General features: G+C 45.9%; 3 protein-coding genes across 3 annotated transcripts; all 3 read left to right on the top strand.

Annotated features, from left to right (window-relative positions):
- The first annotated feature begins 1,585 nt into the window (after nucleotides 1-1,585).
- On the top strand, nucleotides 1,586-4,589 carry LOC100820945 (laccase-3). The gene is made up of 4 exons (XM_003558075.4): nucleotides 1,586-1,913; nucleotides 2,032-2,428; nucleotides 2,536-2,664; nucleotides 3,208-4,589. The coding sequence occupies exons 1-4, from the start codon at nucleotides 1,803-1,805 to the stop codon at nucleotides 4,368-4,370; spliced, it is 1,800 nt and encodes a 599-aa protein (XP_003558123.1). The 5' UTR covers nucleotides 1,586-1,802; the 3' UTR covers nucleotides 4,371-4,589.
- Nucleotides 4,590-10,010: 5,421 nt separating this feature from the next.
- Nucleotides 10,011-11,195, top strand: LOC100835910. Its single transcript, XM_003561676.3, has one exon. It carries the CDS (start codon nucleotides 10,195-10,197, stop codon nucleotides 10,714-10,716), a length of 522 nt encoding a protein of 173 aa, XP_003561724.1. The 5' UTR covers nucleotides 10,011-10,194; the 3' UTR covers nucleotides 10,717-11,195.
- Nucleotides 11,196-14,143: 2,948 nt separating this feature from the next.
- Nucleotides 14,144-16,724, top strand: LOC100846445 (CASP-like protein 4B2). The gene is made up of 3 exons (XM_003558073.4): nucleotides 14,144-14,561; nucleotides 14,667-14,802; nucleotides 16,128-16,724. The coding sequence occupies exons 1-3, from the start codon at nucleotides 14,245-14,247 to the stop codon at nucleotides 16,317-16,319; spliced, it is 645 nt and encodes a 214-aa protein (XP_003558121.1). The 5' UTR covers nucleotides 14,144-14,244; the 3' UTR covers nucleotides 16,320-16,724.
- Nucleotides 16,725-17,675: the final 951 nt, after the last annotated feature.

The raw sequence follows: 17,675 nt of genomic DNA, 5'->3' as shown, positions 1-17,675 counted from the left end.
GGTAAATCAGGTTACCTTACCAAACCAAAGGAAAGAAAAAAAAATTGCATCCTTATATTCCCACGGAAATGTTGAAGAAAATAAGATCTATTTCTCAACAGCGATAACGGTCTCATCAAGATATTTTCATCATTTTACACCAGTTCCAATCTTGATGTCTGAATCCAATAGTTCTTAACGTCAGTTTAGAAATAGTTATTTCTCAACTGCCTTAGAAATAGCTAACCAAAAAAATAAATCGCCAAAGTCTATGGTCAGGCATGCCACTCCGTGTCTATGACATGTGGACCTAGGGGCACAAAAGGGTTTAATTGTTTTAGGGCATGTAAGAATTCTCTTCAATACCCAGTCAATTTGCACCTTGTTTCGTGTAAGCAGCGAGAGCAACTAATTGAATCCTTCATAGTTCAGAGTAAAGGTACTGCCGATACGATTGTCTGAGATACTTGTAAAATTCCTCTATCGAATGGTTCTACATTTTCATTTATCTTTGGTCCGGTGATTACACTGGTAAGAGATTAGTCAACTGTTTCTGAAAGGCAGATTAGTTAAATACTTAAATGGTTATCAGTGAGAAATTAGTACGTAAGCTGTTGAATGACCCTAACTAATCGTATCACGCCTGCGTCTTCTCCTGGCCACCTAATCACTGAATTTTGAGGAATTGTCCAGTTGGAGTGGGGGGAAAGGGCCATTTGACTTCAATTTGTCAAACAACCTACTAGCTCCTACATTCTGGTTCAGGCGTTATAGAGATTCTATACCTCATAGGATCAGAGTCACATGCTTTGCAAATTTGCAGTACACTGTCCAAGGCATCGCGGTTTCCAACTAGATATACCTCATATGACCAGAGTCATATGCTTTGCAAATTTGTACAGTACACTGTCCGAAGCATCGCGCTTTCCAACTGAACTGGTGTCGGAAGCACCCACTTTCTTGATTTCTGCTTTACAGTCTCATTCATATTTTCAGCGTTTCAATCCCAGCCTTCTTTCCGGCGCAAAAATGTCTTGATTCTTTTTACTGGAAAATGTTTAGATCCATAATTTTGCAGGGTCAAATATTCAGTCCAAATTGACACTAGGTAACTATGGTAACTAGTAAGTACGTTTCTCACTGACAGATGAACCAAAAAAACTCCATCTTGACATAGATAGAAGAGAACTCTTACAAATTTTTGTTCGAGCCACTGGCACTAGCTGCCTTTTAGTAAAGAAAAAAAGAGCAAATATTTACATGCTGGTGGAGAACTCTTACTTTTTCGCTGCAGAAAAGGATCATTTTTCAACGTAGATGATCCATCTACCTCCTGGATTTTGACCGAGTTAAATCTGTGACTGTGCCACCAGCCGATCTACTATATTGTAACTCTGCACAAGGCAGTAGGCATGGTGAAACACTTTTATGCAGCTAGCAGGAGATCTAGTAAAACGAAAAGGTCGCGCATGGTGAAACGCATGGCCAGTGGGTGCAACAACTCCCCGTCAGCATTTTGAACCATGGCCATAGCGTCCCCGGGCGCTCGAGCTCTTCACCTTAAAGGAGAAAAGGAGCAGAGGAGTGAGCCCGCAACGAAACCGCAGCACGAAATCTCGAAACCTAATCTTCCAAACCTCAAACAACCGCACTGACCTCCCACCCGCGCTTCAGGCCTTCAAAAGTTCAGCTAGCCGAACCGATCGAGCGACGACCTCTATATATACTTGCCGACCTCGCATTTCATTTTTGTCATCCAAGGCAAGAACAGCTAGCAAACCTGATCAGAGAACCGAGCAGCTATAGCCATTAATTGAGGAGCAATGGAGTCGGCGAGCGGTGTCATGAGGTTCTGCTGCTGCGTGTCGAGCCTTCTTCTCCTCTGCTTCCTGCTCCCCTGCGCCCTCGCCGAGGAGCGGTTCTACGAGTTCGTTGTACGTGTGTCTTGATGCACATTCGATCGACAAACACTTTGCTCCGTCGACTCTTCTTCTGCTTTCCATTTCTCGACACTTTTGCGATGCTTAATCCGGTTGGTGCCATGCCATGCAGGTCCAGGAGACGGTAGTGAAGAGGCTGTGCAAGACGCAGAAGATCATCACGGTGAACGGGCAGTTCCCGGGGCCGACCATCGAGGTGCACGACGGCGACACGCTGGCGATCAGGGCCGTGAACATGGCGCAGTACAACGTGACGCTCCACTGGCACGGGCTCCGGCAGCTGCGGAACGGGTGGGCCGACGGGCCGGAGTTCGTGACGCAGTGCCCCATCCGGCCCGGGTCCAGCTACACGTACCGGTACACCATCCAGGGGCAGGAAGGCACGCTGTGGTGGCACGCGCACAGCTCCTGGCTCCGCGCCACCGTGCACGGCGCGCTCATCATCCACCCCAAGAGGGGCCTCCCTTACCCGTTCCCCAAACCAAACAAGGAGTTCCCTGTCCTCCTCGGTACGTACTTACGAGACATTGTTTGCTTGAGAGTTGAGATCGATTGGTTTTTGATGGTCTGAGGTTTGTTTTCTGACGGGATCGATATCGGTACGTATCGTGTGCAGCGGAGTGGTGGAGGAAGGACCCGATCGCGGTGATCAGGCAGTCCATGGTCACCGGCGCGCCGCCCAACATCTCCGACACGATCCTCATCAATGGACAGCCCGGAGATTTCCTTGAGTGCTCCAGCCAAGGTCAGCGCTGCTTCTGGGTCTCTTTGTGCGTCCTTTCCAGCTTACCGCGGTCGTTAAGAAATCTGCTGTCTTAAAAAAAAAAGTTTTGTTAATACTTGTTGTCGTGTCAGCAGGATACGGCCACGAAATATTAAATCTCAGCCTCTGTATAACAAAATGCCTCGATCAAATTTGCTTTAGTTTGCGTGCACGAACCTATCCCCTCTTTCTTTTCTGAGTTAAAAGTACTGACTAGGAAGAAACATGTTAAAAGAGTGCTCTTCTAGTTTTAGAGACACTAGTCAGAAAAGGTGGATCAAACTCCTCCAAGATTTGGTTAAACCGAGAAAAGGGACTTTCGTTGTGGAAAAAGCACCCCTCGCCTCTCCTGCACACCATAGGTCTCGTCTAACATCACGACCTGCAACGTAATTAAATGGAAAATGAACTCCTTGAACAGTAATTCGTTCATGCGATGTACAACATATATTGATTAGCAAACGATGCATATGTTTTCTTCACTAACCTCGCCAACTAATCACTTGCTTGCCTCACCATGCACAGAGACGAGCATCATTCCGGTGGTCGCCGGCGAGACGAACCTGCTGCGGATCATCAACGCGGCCATGAACTCGGAGCTCTTCGTGTCCCTCGCGGGCCACAAGATGACGGTGGTGGCCGCCGACGCCGTGTACACCAGGCCCTTCGAGACCACCGTGGTGCTCCTCGGCCCCGGCCAGACAACCGACGTGCTCGTCACCGCCGACGCCGCCCCCGCCCGCTACTACCTCGCCGCGCGCGTCTACGCTTCCGCCCAGGGCGTCCCCTTCGACAACACCACGGCCACGGCCATCTTCCAGTACAAGAACGCCGCCGGCTGCCCGACCACCACCAACCCCGCCCTCAACGGCCCAGTGGGCCGTCCTTCCCAACGATCCTCTGCCCATCCGGGCCGCGCAGGGCCGGCACCATTGATGCCGGCCTTGCCGGCCTTCAACGACACGAACACGGCGACGGCGTTCTCGAAGAGCATCCGGAGCCCGAGGCCGGTGAAGGTGCCGGGGCCGGTGACGCAGGAGGTGTTCACCACGGTGGGGTTCGGGCTGTTCAACTGCCGGCCTGGCCCGTTCTGCCAGGGGCCCAACAACACCCGGTTCGCGGCGAGCATGAACAACGTCTCCTTCCAGCTCCCCAACACCGTGTCCCTGCTACAGGCGCACTACCACCACGTCCCGGGCGTCTTCACCGAGGACTTCCCGGCCGTCCCGCCGGTCATCTTCGACTTCACATCGCAGAACGTGCCCCGGTCGCTGTGGCAGCCCGTGAAGGGGACCCGGCTGTACCGGGTGAAGTACGGCGCCGTGGTGCAGATGGTGTTCCAGGACACGGGCATCTTCGCGGCGGAGGAGCACCCCATGCACATCCACGGGTACCACTTCTACGTGCTGGCAACCGGGTTCGGCAACTACGACGCCAGGCGGGACGCCGCCAAGTTCAACATGGTGGATCCGCCTAGCCGGAACACCATCGGCGTGCCCGTCGGCGGGTGGGCCGTGGTGCGGTTCGTGGCGGACAATCCGGGCGTGTGGCTCGTGCACTGCCACATCGACGCGCATCTCACGGGAGGGCTCGGCATGGCGCTGCTGGTGGAGGACGGCAAGGCCGAGCTCCAGGCCACGGTGCCGCCGCCGCTCGACTTGCCCATCTGCGGCGTCGACGGCCTGTAGACAGTTCACTGTAGGCAATTTCCTTGCTTTCTGTACATGGTGGGAAAACGGGAGAGTGTGTGGGAGTCTGGGAGAGGGGGTGCGTGGTAGTACATGTTGGGATGCTAGTATCTGTTTGCGTTTCGTATTTGGCATTTGTAATTTGGATTGTGATTTGAATTTGTAAAGAAAAGGGAAAGGTTACTTTCGTTAAAAGGGCCTCTTTCTGATTTCAAGGCAGACCGTAGACTTTGGGCCTTGGGAATTAGCAATGGCCTTTAAATGGGCCTCTTCTGTCTTCAGTTGTGCCTATGTGTATGCGAAGGGAGACATTATTATCGGCCTGCAAAGACTCTAAATTAATGGGCTGCGATTAACATTAGAAAGAACAGGATGCAAAACTTAAAGCGCAAAGTGGATCCACAGGGGCTAGTCTCGTTGTGAATTCTGTGGATCGACGGAGACCGTAGATCATCTTTCTTTTTTAATGTCCAGTGGATCATTTTTGCTGGTCTGTGATGGGTTGTGCATTTGGTCTTAGCAAAGTGCCACAGAACATGTTAGAGTTAACTGAGTTCATCCTGAAAAGGAATAGGGGATGATTAAGAGTCTTAAAGCATGTGGTGGGGTCGCTATGTGCTGGAGTTTGTGGAAAGCTAGGAATGCTTCTTATTTTGATAAGAAACAATTAAGCAATCCTATTAACGTAGTGTTTTATGTATGTCATTGGATGCTGGCTTGGGCTGGGCTTCAAAAGGGAGGATATAAAGACAAGCTGAAGCAAATGGCGCATATCCTGTCGACGGTAGCTCATGAAGTATACCAGGCGCGATATGGCTGGAGACCAACTGTCAAACATATTGCATCGTGAAGAAAGTAGATGAGATATGAAGACCTTTTTCAACTATTTTTCTGCCTTATGGCATCCATGTAATAGGCCTAGCTTTTGCTTTGGCACTATCCCGTCTTCCATTTTCTGTTGAGACATCTATGTTACAAACACACATGGTTTCCTTAATGAAACCGGTAGCGAGGCTTCTCTTGCTCTAGAAAAAACTTAAAGCGCAAAAGCGAACGATCACGAAGCATTGTGAGTAGGCAGCGATTTCATAATACAATGAAACTGGACAGGGAGCAATATACAGTGGAGGAGAGCCTTGCCCGAGTTCTTAATTCTAATTTCGATCGTCATCAACTTTGCTCCTTTTAACCACACCTAGACCGGCAATGCACGGACCTACGCACTGTCCGAACCACCTAATCATTAGACAATCCGATCTGATTAGGGAAAAGTAGAACCAACACGTACCACTTCATCACCTGCACAAACTAGTATATAAAGCTCGACCCGTTCCAAAAGTTGGATCAAGTTAACCGGCATGATTAAATACCATTATACATGTTGGCGTAGCACATTTTTCACATACTTGCAGTATACTACTGTAGTACTAGCAGTGACAAGCCACTTGGGAGCGCCGGCCGGAGTGGCAAGCAATGAAGTTGCTCGTCGGCAAACAGTGGCAAAGCGCACGCAACTTCCACACGGGGATTAGGTTTTCTAATCGCAATTATGGAGCTCCGCGTTGCTGTGTCCCATACACGGGGACAAAAGAAAGCCCCAAAGGATGGAGGGTTTGTCACCAGCTTGTCTCCGGGCTTGTGAGCCGCCTGATAGAGATCCTACGTTTAGGATCCGTACGTCCGCCCCCCGCCCCCCCTCCCCCCCAGTAATGCGCCGGCGGTTAGGGGCATGTTCGCATGTGGGATCAGTTTGTTGTGGTTAAATCTGCTTGTTGCCTGTGCTGTGGTTTCGCTTTTCTTTTAGGTTGCTTTTCTATTGACATTATTTTAGGTTGCTTAATTAGCTTCACCGTGTTTGTGCGCGCTCGTGCGTGTGTACCTTGAGCGAACTTTACCTTGTGCTAAGCTGACATTTGGAGGGTACATTTACTTGATTGATATGTAAGTCCGTAAGTCCTGAACAACACTACTGTAAGAAAAAAGGTCCTGAACAGCACACCTGCAAAACAAGGGGGGATAAAATTTGGTTTCTCAATTATATTTTTGGTCTCTCAATTGGTACCAAAGTTAAAAAATGGTCCCTTAACTCAAAATGGTATACATTTGTCCTCTTAATCAGCAAAAACTAGATACTTTTAGTCACTCTATTGGTTATCGAAGCTTTTGACTGGTTTTGACTCCACGTAGCGCAGATTTTCTTAAAGATTTTCCATGTCAGATGCCATGAACTATAGTTGAGGGACCAAATGTATACAGTTTTGAGTTTATGGACCATTTCTCGGAAAAACTTAACACCATAGAGTTATGCGACATGGAAAATTCAGGGAAAAACCGCTCCATGTTGATTCAAAACCGTCAAAATCCTGGAGAGATACCAAAAGTGTATGGTTTTTGCCTACCGAGGGACCAAATGTATACAATTTCGAGTTGAGTGGTCATTTCTAATCTTTGTGCCAGTCGAGTGACCAAAAATATACTATTCTCTAAAGCAAATATACAATAGCAAGGGGCAGATCCATTTGGGTACATATAGATGCAGTGTAGGTAGATATTTACAATTATAAGATATACTAACGATTAAGGTATGTTTACTACTCCCTCCGTCCAACAAAGGATGTCTCAACTTTGACCAAATTTGAATGCATCTATACACTAAGTCATGTCTAGATACATCCAAATTTTGACAAACTTGAGACATTTTTTGTTGGACGGAGTGAGTATTACTTTTAAACAGAACATATTACCAACGGAATATATACTCACTTCGAGCCAATGATTTTACAAATTTAGCAAGTTATCTTAATTACATAAACATACTAGGGTCGTGATTTCAAATATGTTTGAATAGTACAAATGTATCAATTCATCATAGTTATGTGTAATACACCAAGGACATTGAACGGAGAAAACAATGTGAATGCTTGTAGAAGGAGATGTGCATGAACATTCAGTCAACACTCTCGTCTAGACGATATCGATCTCCAGGTCTTAGTCTCCAAAAGCCTTTCCTTGTTCATGTTCACTGCGTGCACAGAGTATCAGAGAACTCATCGAAAACTTAAAACAGCTTCCTAAAGAAAGTGTATTGGGAGATGCAAATATTATACGACGAAATAAACGAATATCAAGCAATGTGAACCCCACAATCTTGTGCCACTTGTGTGTACCGCGATAAAATTTATAAGAAGGTTGCAGTCTTTGTAGCTTCGATCATACCAAGTTCAAAGAATGCCTTGAGAGAGTAGCTAGAATTCGTTCTTTTTTATGAGTGGAGAGAGTAGAGTTCAAGTTAAAGCGAGTAACAAAGAAGAACTCCCCGGCCCAGAAAAATTAATCGGATGATAAGGTTGGGGTTCGAAGCTACTGAGCTCTCCTTTTCACACGGATTATGAGATCTCTATGTACACGCACATACCCCAACCCATGGCCATGGGCGCAAGAGCGCTCCTTTTGTACGGACTAAATGAACGTACATTTCCATCACTTACTCGTTAATCATGTCGGAATTCTATGCGACATGCCACTTCTCTACGATCGCTCAATAGGTAGCAAGTGATATAAAACAAACTCGTAATTTACTGACAAGTACGAAAATGCCTTCAAATTGGAAAACCTGCCGGCCAAGCACATTGCCATATACTCCCTCGATCGGTTGTGAACTATAAAATGTTCTACTCCCTCCGATCCTTATTAATTGTCGAAATATTACATGTACTCCCTCCGTCTCATAATATGAGGCATGCACGCATACCTATGTTTTCAATTTAATTAATTAAATATGTATATTTTTTAACAAAAAGTACACCATTAGATTTGTTATCAAAAGAACTTTCTAATGATATAATTTTTTAACTATTTAATTTATATTTAGTTAGGTAAATTGACGATCTAGGAATGCGCGCGTGCCTCATATTATGGGACGGAGGGAGTATCTAGATGCCTTTTAGACATAGATACATCCATATTTGAATAAATATGAGACAATTAATATGGATCGGAGTGAGTACCTTAATTTTTTACTTTTTTTATTTTGATGAAAGTTTTTAACTTTTTTAGGCTGGACCACGGTCTTTACACTTATAAAGATCTGAGTCGGTGGTCGCGAGTTCACTCAACAATACTATCCCTTAATGGTTACAGACTCATCTAATTGCCACTTATTTTATATGTATCATGATCTTTTGACTATTCTTGATTGGTTTGATGACTTTCAAGATAATTGTTTTTCAAAAATAATATATTGAGATATTTATTATTTATCAGAATTTTTTAAAAAAATATGAACCACAGCCGCCGATTCTTAATCTCGTAGCAAAGCGCGGACATTTAGCTAGTTATAGAAAAATGTAATCTTTACTCTTATAAAAGAGCCAATTGGTGGCGGCGGTCCGTCACCGACTTTTGTTGTGAAGAAATAACCTCATCATTTTTTTCTATTGTCAAAAAAACAACTGTCCTCTCTTTCTAATGCAAACAATTAAACCTATTTGTTCCATTATCAGTGATTGCGGAACCGATCATATTTTGGTCGAATGGGAAAAAAAAGAAAAAACTAAACCTCTTGCAAAAGATTGACATGTGTGGATAATTTTTGTCATCAAAATTGGAATAAGATGGGCAGTGCCCCTAACATGTAATAGTTATTTTAATCTAATTTAGCGAGTAGTCTAATTTTTTTATCCATAGCAACGCATGGGTATTTAAGCTAGTATTATATACAATATCAAGTAAGTATACCGTGAAGATATATATCATGATTAGCTTAATGTTAATAAAGTAATATTTTGATCCTGAAAAAACCTTAAGAGCATGTGTGCTATTCTAACTGTTATAGCAAACTGTTATAACTACATTTTCGATTATCTCTGTTGGTCGTATTTTTGGTTTCCTAATCAAATTTTCTTATCTCTCATCCATCTCAGTTTTCACAATAAAAATTTAGTCAGAAATTATAGCTCGTAGTCAAACTTAAGCGGGACTTCACTACGGAGTAGCATTTTTAACCCAAATTATAATTCATTGTTTTTGTATTTTCTTTGTGTTCTTTTGTGACATTTGTGCGTGTATCTCAAAATAATTTTCTAGTTTATGTTCTACAAAACTAAGCTCCTCCCCTGGTTGGCTTTGCAAAACCGGCTTTGGACCGCTGACAGGTGGGAGGCTAGGGGGTAGCCCCATGGTCCGGTTTTGCAAGATGTGCAGTCAGTTCGCAACCCCGAGCCAGTGGCCCACCTACATTTTTAGTGCCGCTTCTGTAGGCGCGTTCTGGAATGATGCTAGATGCCCCCCCGGCTGCCTCCTCTTCAGGCAATTGCTCGTTATTTGTCCTTTGAGACTCCATGTTGTACGTAGTCTTCGGGTAGGACTTCTAAAGGTGCCCGTTCTCTCGCCATTTTTGTTGCCTAGGGGATCTGGAAGGAGCGCAACTCCTGTCTTTTTCGAAATGTCTCGTCACCCCGGAACGTGGTCATTTCCCACATCAAAGATGAGATTACTGCCTAGATCGGCACTGGGGCAAAGTCTCTATGTCATCCCCTCCACCAATGTACATAATTCCTGCTTTATTACTATAACGGCAAAGCTTTTGCCACTTAATTTTTTTTTCGTTTGCACTAGCTTTAATTTATTCACTTGTTTTTTTACAAGTATTCCACTTGTTTCAGTAATCAGTACTCCAACAAGTGGAAGTCCCCTCCCCTATATAAAGCCGAGTGCTACAAGAACGTCCCCAAGAGCCAAACTAAGAGGCAAGCAACAATTCCAGGCGTCCAGAAAGCAGGGAGAGTTTTTCCATTGCTAATTAAGCAACGGTTAGTAGGAGAGCATGGGCAACAGCCTGCGGTGCTGCCTGGCCTGCGTCCTCCCCTGCGGCTCCTTCGACGTGATCCGCATCGTCCACCTCAACGGCCACATCGAGGAGTACTCCCGCCCGCTCACCGCCGGCGACGTGATGGCGGCGCACCCCAGCCACGTCGTCAGCCGGCCGTGCCCCCAGGGCGGCGCGCGGCGGATCCTCGTCGTCGTCGCCCCCGGCTCGGAGCTCGAGCGCGGCTGCTTCTATTTCCTCGTGCCGGCGTCGTCGGTGCCGGAGAAGAAGAAGAAGAGGAAGCCGTCGCAGCAGCCACAGTCCAAGAAGGGGCCGTCGTCGTTGAAGCCGACGAGCGTGCCGAGCGCTAGCGCTAATAATAAGGTGGCGCAGAAAGACGGCGCCGCCGGAGACAGCTACCTCGCGGAGGTGCTGTCGGAAGGCAAGGCCCGGTGCGTCAAGCGCGGCCGGAGCGTCCGCGCGACGGTGTGGCGGCCGCATCTCCAGATCATCCCGGAAGAATTAGCTCACTCAGCATGACTCGATTCATGGAGAGGGGAAACGGCATCTGCTACCGTTTCTAGTTTGCTTCCGATCGAGTTGTACATATACGGGGGATGCAGTAGGATCTGGTACTGTGCACGGTGTACCGTGTGCACGCAAGGATGATCGAACGGCGTCGCGTGGCCGTATGCCATGTGCTGGGCGCTTATGGCCGTTCGATCGTTGAGTTTTAGCTTTTAGGTGAGGAGGGCCGGCCAGCGATCACTTTCGGCTGGTTGCCTCTCGCTTGTAATTTTTCTCACTCTCTCGGTGGTTTTTCCACTCTCATCACTGCCAAGATTGAAGGCAGTGAGAGTTGTTGGGTTTGGGTGCCTGTCATGGCAAGGAGAGAACATGAGAAGATCCGGAAGTTTTTTATATAAGAGATCCCGGAAGTTTGTTTTATGGAGTATGTAATGGCATGGGTTATGCATGCTTGCTTGTAATTTGAAATCACAAAATTTCCAGAAAAACTATTGAAGTCCCGTGCACACATGACACATCTTCTCGTGATTACGTTATGCGTTTTCATGATGCCCGACTATTCCTATGTGAAAGGGAGTGCTGCTGGTGCCAATAACCAAACCGTACATACATTTCACTCACAATAATGGAGCTCTTCTAAAATACTCTAGAATTAATTTGAACCGTCTATTTTTTAGATCCACCGGCTCAAATTAGATGATACTACTCCTTAATGCTCCAGTTTAGATGTGTGGAGTATCAGGATGGAGTATCCGGAAACAGGGGCAAAATCGTAATCCAACTACAGTCGAAGAAAAATAAAATCCCGGACCTTCTCCCTCGTTCCCCGTCGATGCGGATGCCTGGAGAGAGGATTGCGGTGGCCTGGAAAGATGAGGACGGCGACGGCGATGGCGTGTTGTTAGCAGGGAGGAATGTGTCGGCGCACTGGGCGTCGAAGTCGGCGGCGCAGGCTGGGGGGAGGGAGGCGGTGGTACGCTAGATGAGGGAGAGTACGGCGGTGGCGCGCTAGAGGAAGGCGGCGGCGACGCGGGCTAGGTCGAGGGCGCCGGCACGGAGAGAGAGGGTGGAGGGTGACGGCGCTCTGTGATGAGGCGGCGACGTTGTTATGCGTTTAGGAAGGATATGGTGGGGAGTTGGGGGGGGGGGGAGGAGCCCAACTTTATTTTTTAACTTTTCACTAGCGCTAAAATGAAAAGTCAGATACGCCCTTCCCATACTTCATATTGAGGGTGGTGGAGTATTAGGTACAGGAAAATTTACCTAATACAGTCACTAGTCAGCTGACCAGTAGGTTGAATTCGCCGACAAGAGTTTCCAGTGGTGCCGCTAATTACCGGTCAACATTTTTGTCTTTGAGGATGCTAGCATCCCCCAAACCGTGAACAAAAAGAAGTCATAAATTGCGCCGTACAAAAGCAAATAAGTAGCAAATTGCATTATTCTACTGTATATGATACTCCATTCTTGCATGGAAGGGGATGAAACCTTTCTGTCCGATGCATGCATGAAACAAGGGAAACTTTTTCTCCGTCACATCTGGTAGTATGAGTTGTAGCGTCGGTTAAACAACGGTGAAGCAGCTCTCGCCCCAAGTGAGCACGAGAAGGCACACCCTTCAGCACCAAGCAAAGCACAGTATTAGCAAACAAAACCCTTTACCAGCACAGCTCGCGGCTATTGTCTTTAGCTCTTAATTTTCACTTTGCGAAACAAATAACTACCTCGGACTACTTCACAAATAGGGTGGATCATGTACTCCACCCTATTTCTGGATGATTGGGTTATCAGTAGTTACAACTCCTGGTGAATTCAAAAGTGTAAACAGCTCAACAGTGAAATGTTTGAATATTTTTTTTGAGAGTTAGTGAAATGTTTGATTGCGCAGCAACAAATTATTGGCAGTCGCCTGCAACAAGGACTTTCTCTCAACAAAAGAAAAAAACGAAAGAACGGATAACCGCCCAACCCGAGTTGGCATGACTCCATGGAAGCAGCCCAATCCGCGTGGCCTGTGGGCCGTGGCGGCCTTAACACAACCACGTTATCTCTCAATAGGGAGCAGGCTTTTTTCTATGAGTGAACTCGATAGCACTGCGATTTTGACCACCCTGGGCTGAATTTTGGAGCCATGATGCACCCAGTTAAATACTCCGGCCTTGAGCAAGTCATGATCTTCGGCCTTATGCCGTTACATTCCGCTCCGTTTCCATATTTTTCTCCTTTTATTTTTCCCGCAGAACAAACGTAAAGTTTCTCCTCTGTTAAAAACCCCCCCGTAAAGTCTCTCCTTTATTTCCATCTCTATTCAAGGATGCACCTCCCTTGCCACGTGATGCCCATACAGGGACAATAAGGTGGCCATGATTTTCCGCACGAAAGGATGTTTGGTGATCTTCTTTTCTTCTTTTAGAACGAAATACAGAATGCACTATCTTTTGACCCGAGCATCGAAATTATCAACCAGTTTCACCATTCTACTTCACATGGCCAGATTTTAGAGCTAGAGTTTTTTTTCTGAAGTAAAAAAAAAACAATTTGACGCAATTTTTGTAGTGTACATCCTTTACCCAAGGCATTGTAACTCAGCGAACACAGTATCAAAGAGCTACGCCATATGTCACTCTTGACGCATCGCTTTGTTTTCAATATGATAAAGTTCAAGTTTATTTTGTTTAGTCAATAGTCTCAAATTTGTGCAAAATTACAAGGATAGAAAAAAAACCCATATCAAAAGGCCCATCTATTCGTAGACTTGTCTCTGAGTCCGCGCTGCTCGAATGCTCGATACCCCTTTTCAACGAGAAATATATGAACCCAAACATTTCAGACCTGAACAATCTATTCTGCGCCGTTAAATCATTCTACAGAATATTTGACAATGTCAACCTAGCCATTTTAGCGATTAAAGCGCATATTGCTGATCCGCTGCAGGTATGGAGCATAAGAGTGAATAAAGAGGATATCAGGCTTCAGGTTATACAGTGAGCACGTGATATTTCCTGAGACATCGCCCTACAGTTTTATGACCCTCTTTTTCAGGTTTGTCTTCTTTGTCTTCCTTCCTGCCTTGATCAGGTTCCTTCCTGCTTTGTGCAAAAACAAAAATGATCAAGTTTCTCGTGAACTTCAGACGAGATACTTTGCGCAAAAAAAAAAAGAAGAAAACGACGCGGCAGCCTCTATTGGACCATCTGGCTGGCAGCCTGGCAGTCGCTCGGAAAAGATAAACACCTGGTGGTCAAGATGGAGGCCCACAATTCGTCACACAAAAGTTAACGAGACCAATCAACGGTCCCCACTTGTCAACGAAGTATGACCTCATTATCTAGGTACCGGAAAGAACGCACGCATCAGAAGCTCACTGACAAATGGGCCCGAGAGCTACCGAGCCGTGACCCGTGAAGATTCTTGAGAAAATGAGAGGAGGTTTGCTTTCGCCTCAAGTGCATTTTCCGGCTTCCCACACAAAGCAGAGCACTTCAGTTTTACAGGCTTCCCCCATTCAGCATCGAGGGACTGCTGTGCCACTGGTGAGCGATGGCGATGGTCACGGCCGACGCCTCCCCGCCCCCGGCCATCGAGGCCTCCACGAAGCCCCCGGAGGCTGAAAATAACTACAGCTCCTACAACGGCGCCTCCACCGCGGGCGCGGGAGCGGGACGGTCCCGAGCCCGTGGCGGCGGCGGAGGCGTGGTGGATTCGGTGTTGGCGCGGGGGCGGCGGGAAGAAATGCTCGACAAGTGCCCGCTCGCGCTGCACGCCGCCGCCGCGGCCTTCGCCTTCGTCGCGCTCGTGCTCGTCGCGTCCAACCAGCACGGCGACTGGATGCAGTTCGACCGCTACCAGGAGTACAGGTGCGCGATTCAGGTCTAGCTTGCCTTGGGCCGCTCTTCGATTCGGGCTTATTGCAAGCGGCTTCACATGTGCTGCGTTGTTTACTTGTTGTTTCTGCTGACCAGGTATCTGCTTGCTATCGTGGCCCTGGCCTTACTCTACTCGCTGGCGCAGGCGCTGCGGCATGCTCACCGGATGCGCGGCGGCGCCGATCCCGTCTCGGCCGCGTCGGGGAGGCTTTTCGATTTCGTCGGTGATCAGGTCACTTGCTCTGAGCTGTTAGTCTGCAGATATACTATTGTTTGCTACTTAGTTAAAGAAATTATTTCACCCGATCCGGTAGGAGTTCATGAAATTTCGATCCCATACGACTGGATTGCTGCTCAGACAGAGAAGGGAAAGGGGGCCGTATAAAGAAATACTCCGTAATAAAGTGTGGGAGAAATTTAACCTGTTAAAGTAAGAGTAGCGACAGGCGAGTAGAGATGCCAAATCCATGATAAAGAGGCATCAACCCACTACAAGTTTTTTTTTCTTTTCTTTTCCCACCATCCATGTAACGTGCAATCCATACTAGCGTGCAATACGCTGATATCCTGATAAGTATTGTTCTTGTATCCGAGTGGAGGCGTCTTTGACTGTTGGAGTTGCTAGATTGGTCTAAGAAGTGTCACGCTCAGATGTTCTCCCAGACATAGCTTTACAAACTAGACAACCCATTACCTCTTCTCGTTTCTTTTGTTTCTGGAAGAGACTAAGAAAATGACAAGAGGCTAGTAGCTCTCAATAATGCTCCAATAATTTGGTAAATCTGTGAGCCAACCCACCATGCTGCATGTGTAGTGTAGTGTAGTAGTATTGGAATGGGTAGATTTGAGTGGTTGGGACCAGCGAGAAGCCATTAGAAGTTGATACATGTTCCATTCCATGTACGTTCCAAATGATTGGTTTCCTTGGAGCCTTGGAGCAGTATAGTACTGCATCTTAAAAAGATGTTCATTTTGTCCATTGAATGATGCTTAAGACTCTCAAATGCTTGTGGTGTGCATTTACTTAGGAGTTAGGATGCCCTGGAGGGCATGAATATTTTGGACCCGTGCTGCTTCTACATGAGGGCTGGCTTTTTTGGTTAGCTACTGCCTCCTCCAAATAATTGCTGTTTACCAGCTTGCTACAATCACGCTTCTGTTTTGTTTTTCATGGCTTTGGATCTCATGGAAACAAACTATGGAATTTGTATGCTAACTGTACTCAAAAGTAGTTTTTCTGGAACTTAACCTTGATAAATTTACTTTCCTAGTACACATTGCTAAATTTTCTTAATTATGAAAGTAGGACTGACAATGTAAAGTCAGTTCTTCCAAAAAAGAAAAAGTAACGAGTCAGGAATTCTACATCCCATAAAATTCTTACTTGTGCCTGCTTAAAGCAGACTAGCAAGTTTTGAACCTTTCATGTTTCATAACCATCCAAATATGAACTCCTTGACTTGCCTGTCACTTGCATTCTTTCTGAGAATATGTCAGGTGCAAAATTTCATAACCATATGTATAGGAGTTAACAGAAACTCGTAATCATATCTGCAGGTAGTCGCATACTTGCTGATGTCTGCTCTTTCTGCCGCTATCCCCATCACGAACCGCATGAGAACAGCAGTGATCAATAACTTCACCGATGCTACCGCTGCCGCGATCAGCATGGCCTTCCTTGCATTTGTTTCCCTCGCACTGTCAGCTATAGTTTCCGGTTACAAGCTCTCCAAACAAACGTACATGTGATGATGTGAATCGTCATGCAGAAGAGTAAAGCTGTTACATGAATCATTCATTCTGGAGAAGCAAAGCGTGAGATGTCCCTCTTGCACGCGAAGATGCTATGCCTTATGTGATTGCTGTCGATTGTTAGTAGCTAGCACATTTGTACATACATGGAGCATACCTTGATACATGCTTATTCTTCATGTTCTGTGCTATATTCAAGACTCCAAGAACATATCGCTGCTATCTCATGATTGAGAACTCCTTGTTCTCAAGATATCTAGATGTAGAACCGTGTGTTTGTTGTTCAAGGTGGAGAAAAGAATGCATGTTCTTTCATTTTATTGTAGCGTGTATCTGAAACTCTGTAGTACAAAGTTTTTTTGGTGGTCTAATTTTATGGGGGCAAGTTTGTCGTTCTGTCTACCTTCCTTATTTCTATTTGGTGATAGTTTGAACCTCTGTCTGATTCGGTGATATAATGAGCAAAGCAACCTAGTATTTTCCTTTTATTTTCTTTCAAAAGATTGGTCCATTTGATGGTCTTGTCTATGGTTGTGTGCATCGATCGATGCTGATGCCGAGTTTTTTTTCCCTCTTTCTCGAAAACAAAAATCTGATGGTTTTAAGATATATTTACCAAGGTCTGCACCAATCGGATCACGGCCATGGCCCACAAGATGATTTATCGAGGTTTTTATTTTTATTGAAAAACACAGTAACTCATAAACACACGTGAACGTGAACACTCACCCTATGAACGCACACACGCACAGCTGTTGACGGGTACGTCACTTACCAATAAAAGCAAAGCGCCGGTTAAATCCAAGAAATGTGAGCATCCATGCCAAGTTTAGGACTTGAACCTGGGTGGGTTGGTTCCACCACAAAAAACCACACCACCTGAGCCAGGCTCAATTCACATATCTATCCAGCTCTTTCATGCTAGGAAGACACATTTTGGAGGGTGTGGCCGTACGTCATGAGATTGCGAATGAGATGGATGGTGTTTATTTTCAAAGTAAATTTCAAAAAGATATACGATACGACAACATTAAGTGGCATTTTCTTTAAGAAAACGGTGTATGAGAGGATTTTTGTCCTTGTGGCGAAATTGGATTGCGAGTTTTGTACAAAGGATTAGCATGGGGGTCAAAGTGAATAATGATATTGGTCATTTCCTACACCTTGAAAACAATAAATTGGATGTTGCGGTGGCAGCCACCATCCATGTGTTTTCTCCTGCAAAAACCATTAGAACATAAGCATTTATTGTTTCTTACATCACTAACAAAAAGTTCACGCAATTTTTTTCATCTTTTATGTACTTAGATATTGTTGTTCTTTCTATCATTGTATTATTGAAACCAACGGGCA

The sequence above is a fragment of the Brachypodium distachyon genome, chromosome 1 (assembly GCF_000005505.3).
Source record: "Brachypodium distachyon strain Bd21 chromosome 1, Brachypodium_distachyon_v3.0, whole genome shotgun sequence".
Taxonomy (NCBI): Eukaryota; Viridiplantae; Streptophyta; class Magnoliopsida; order Poales; family Poaceae; genus Brachypodium; species Brachypodium distachyon.
Note: the sequence above shows the minus strand (reverse complement) of the source record. Positions and strands in the feature narration are given on the sequence as shown.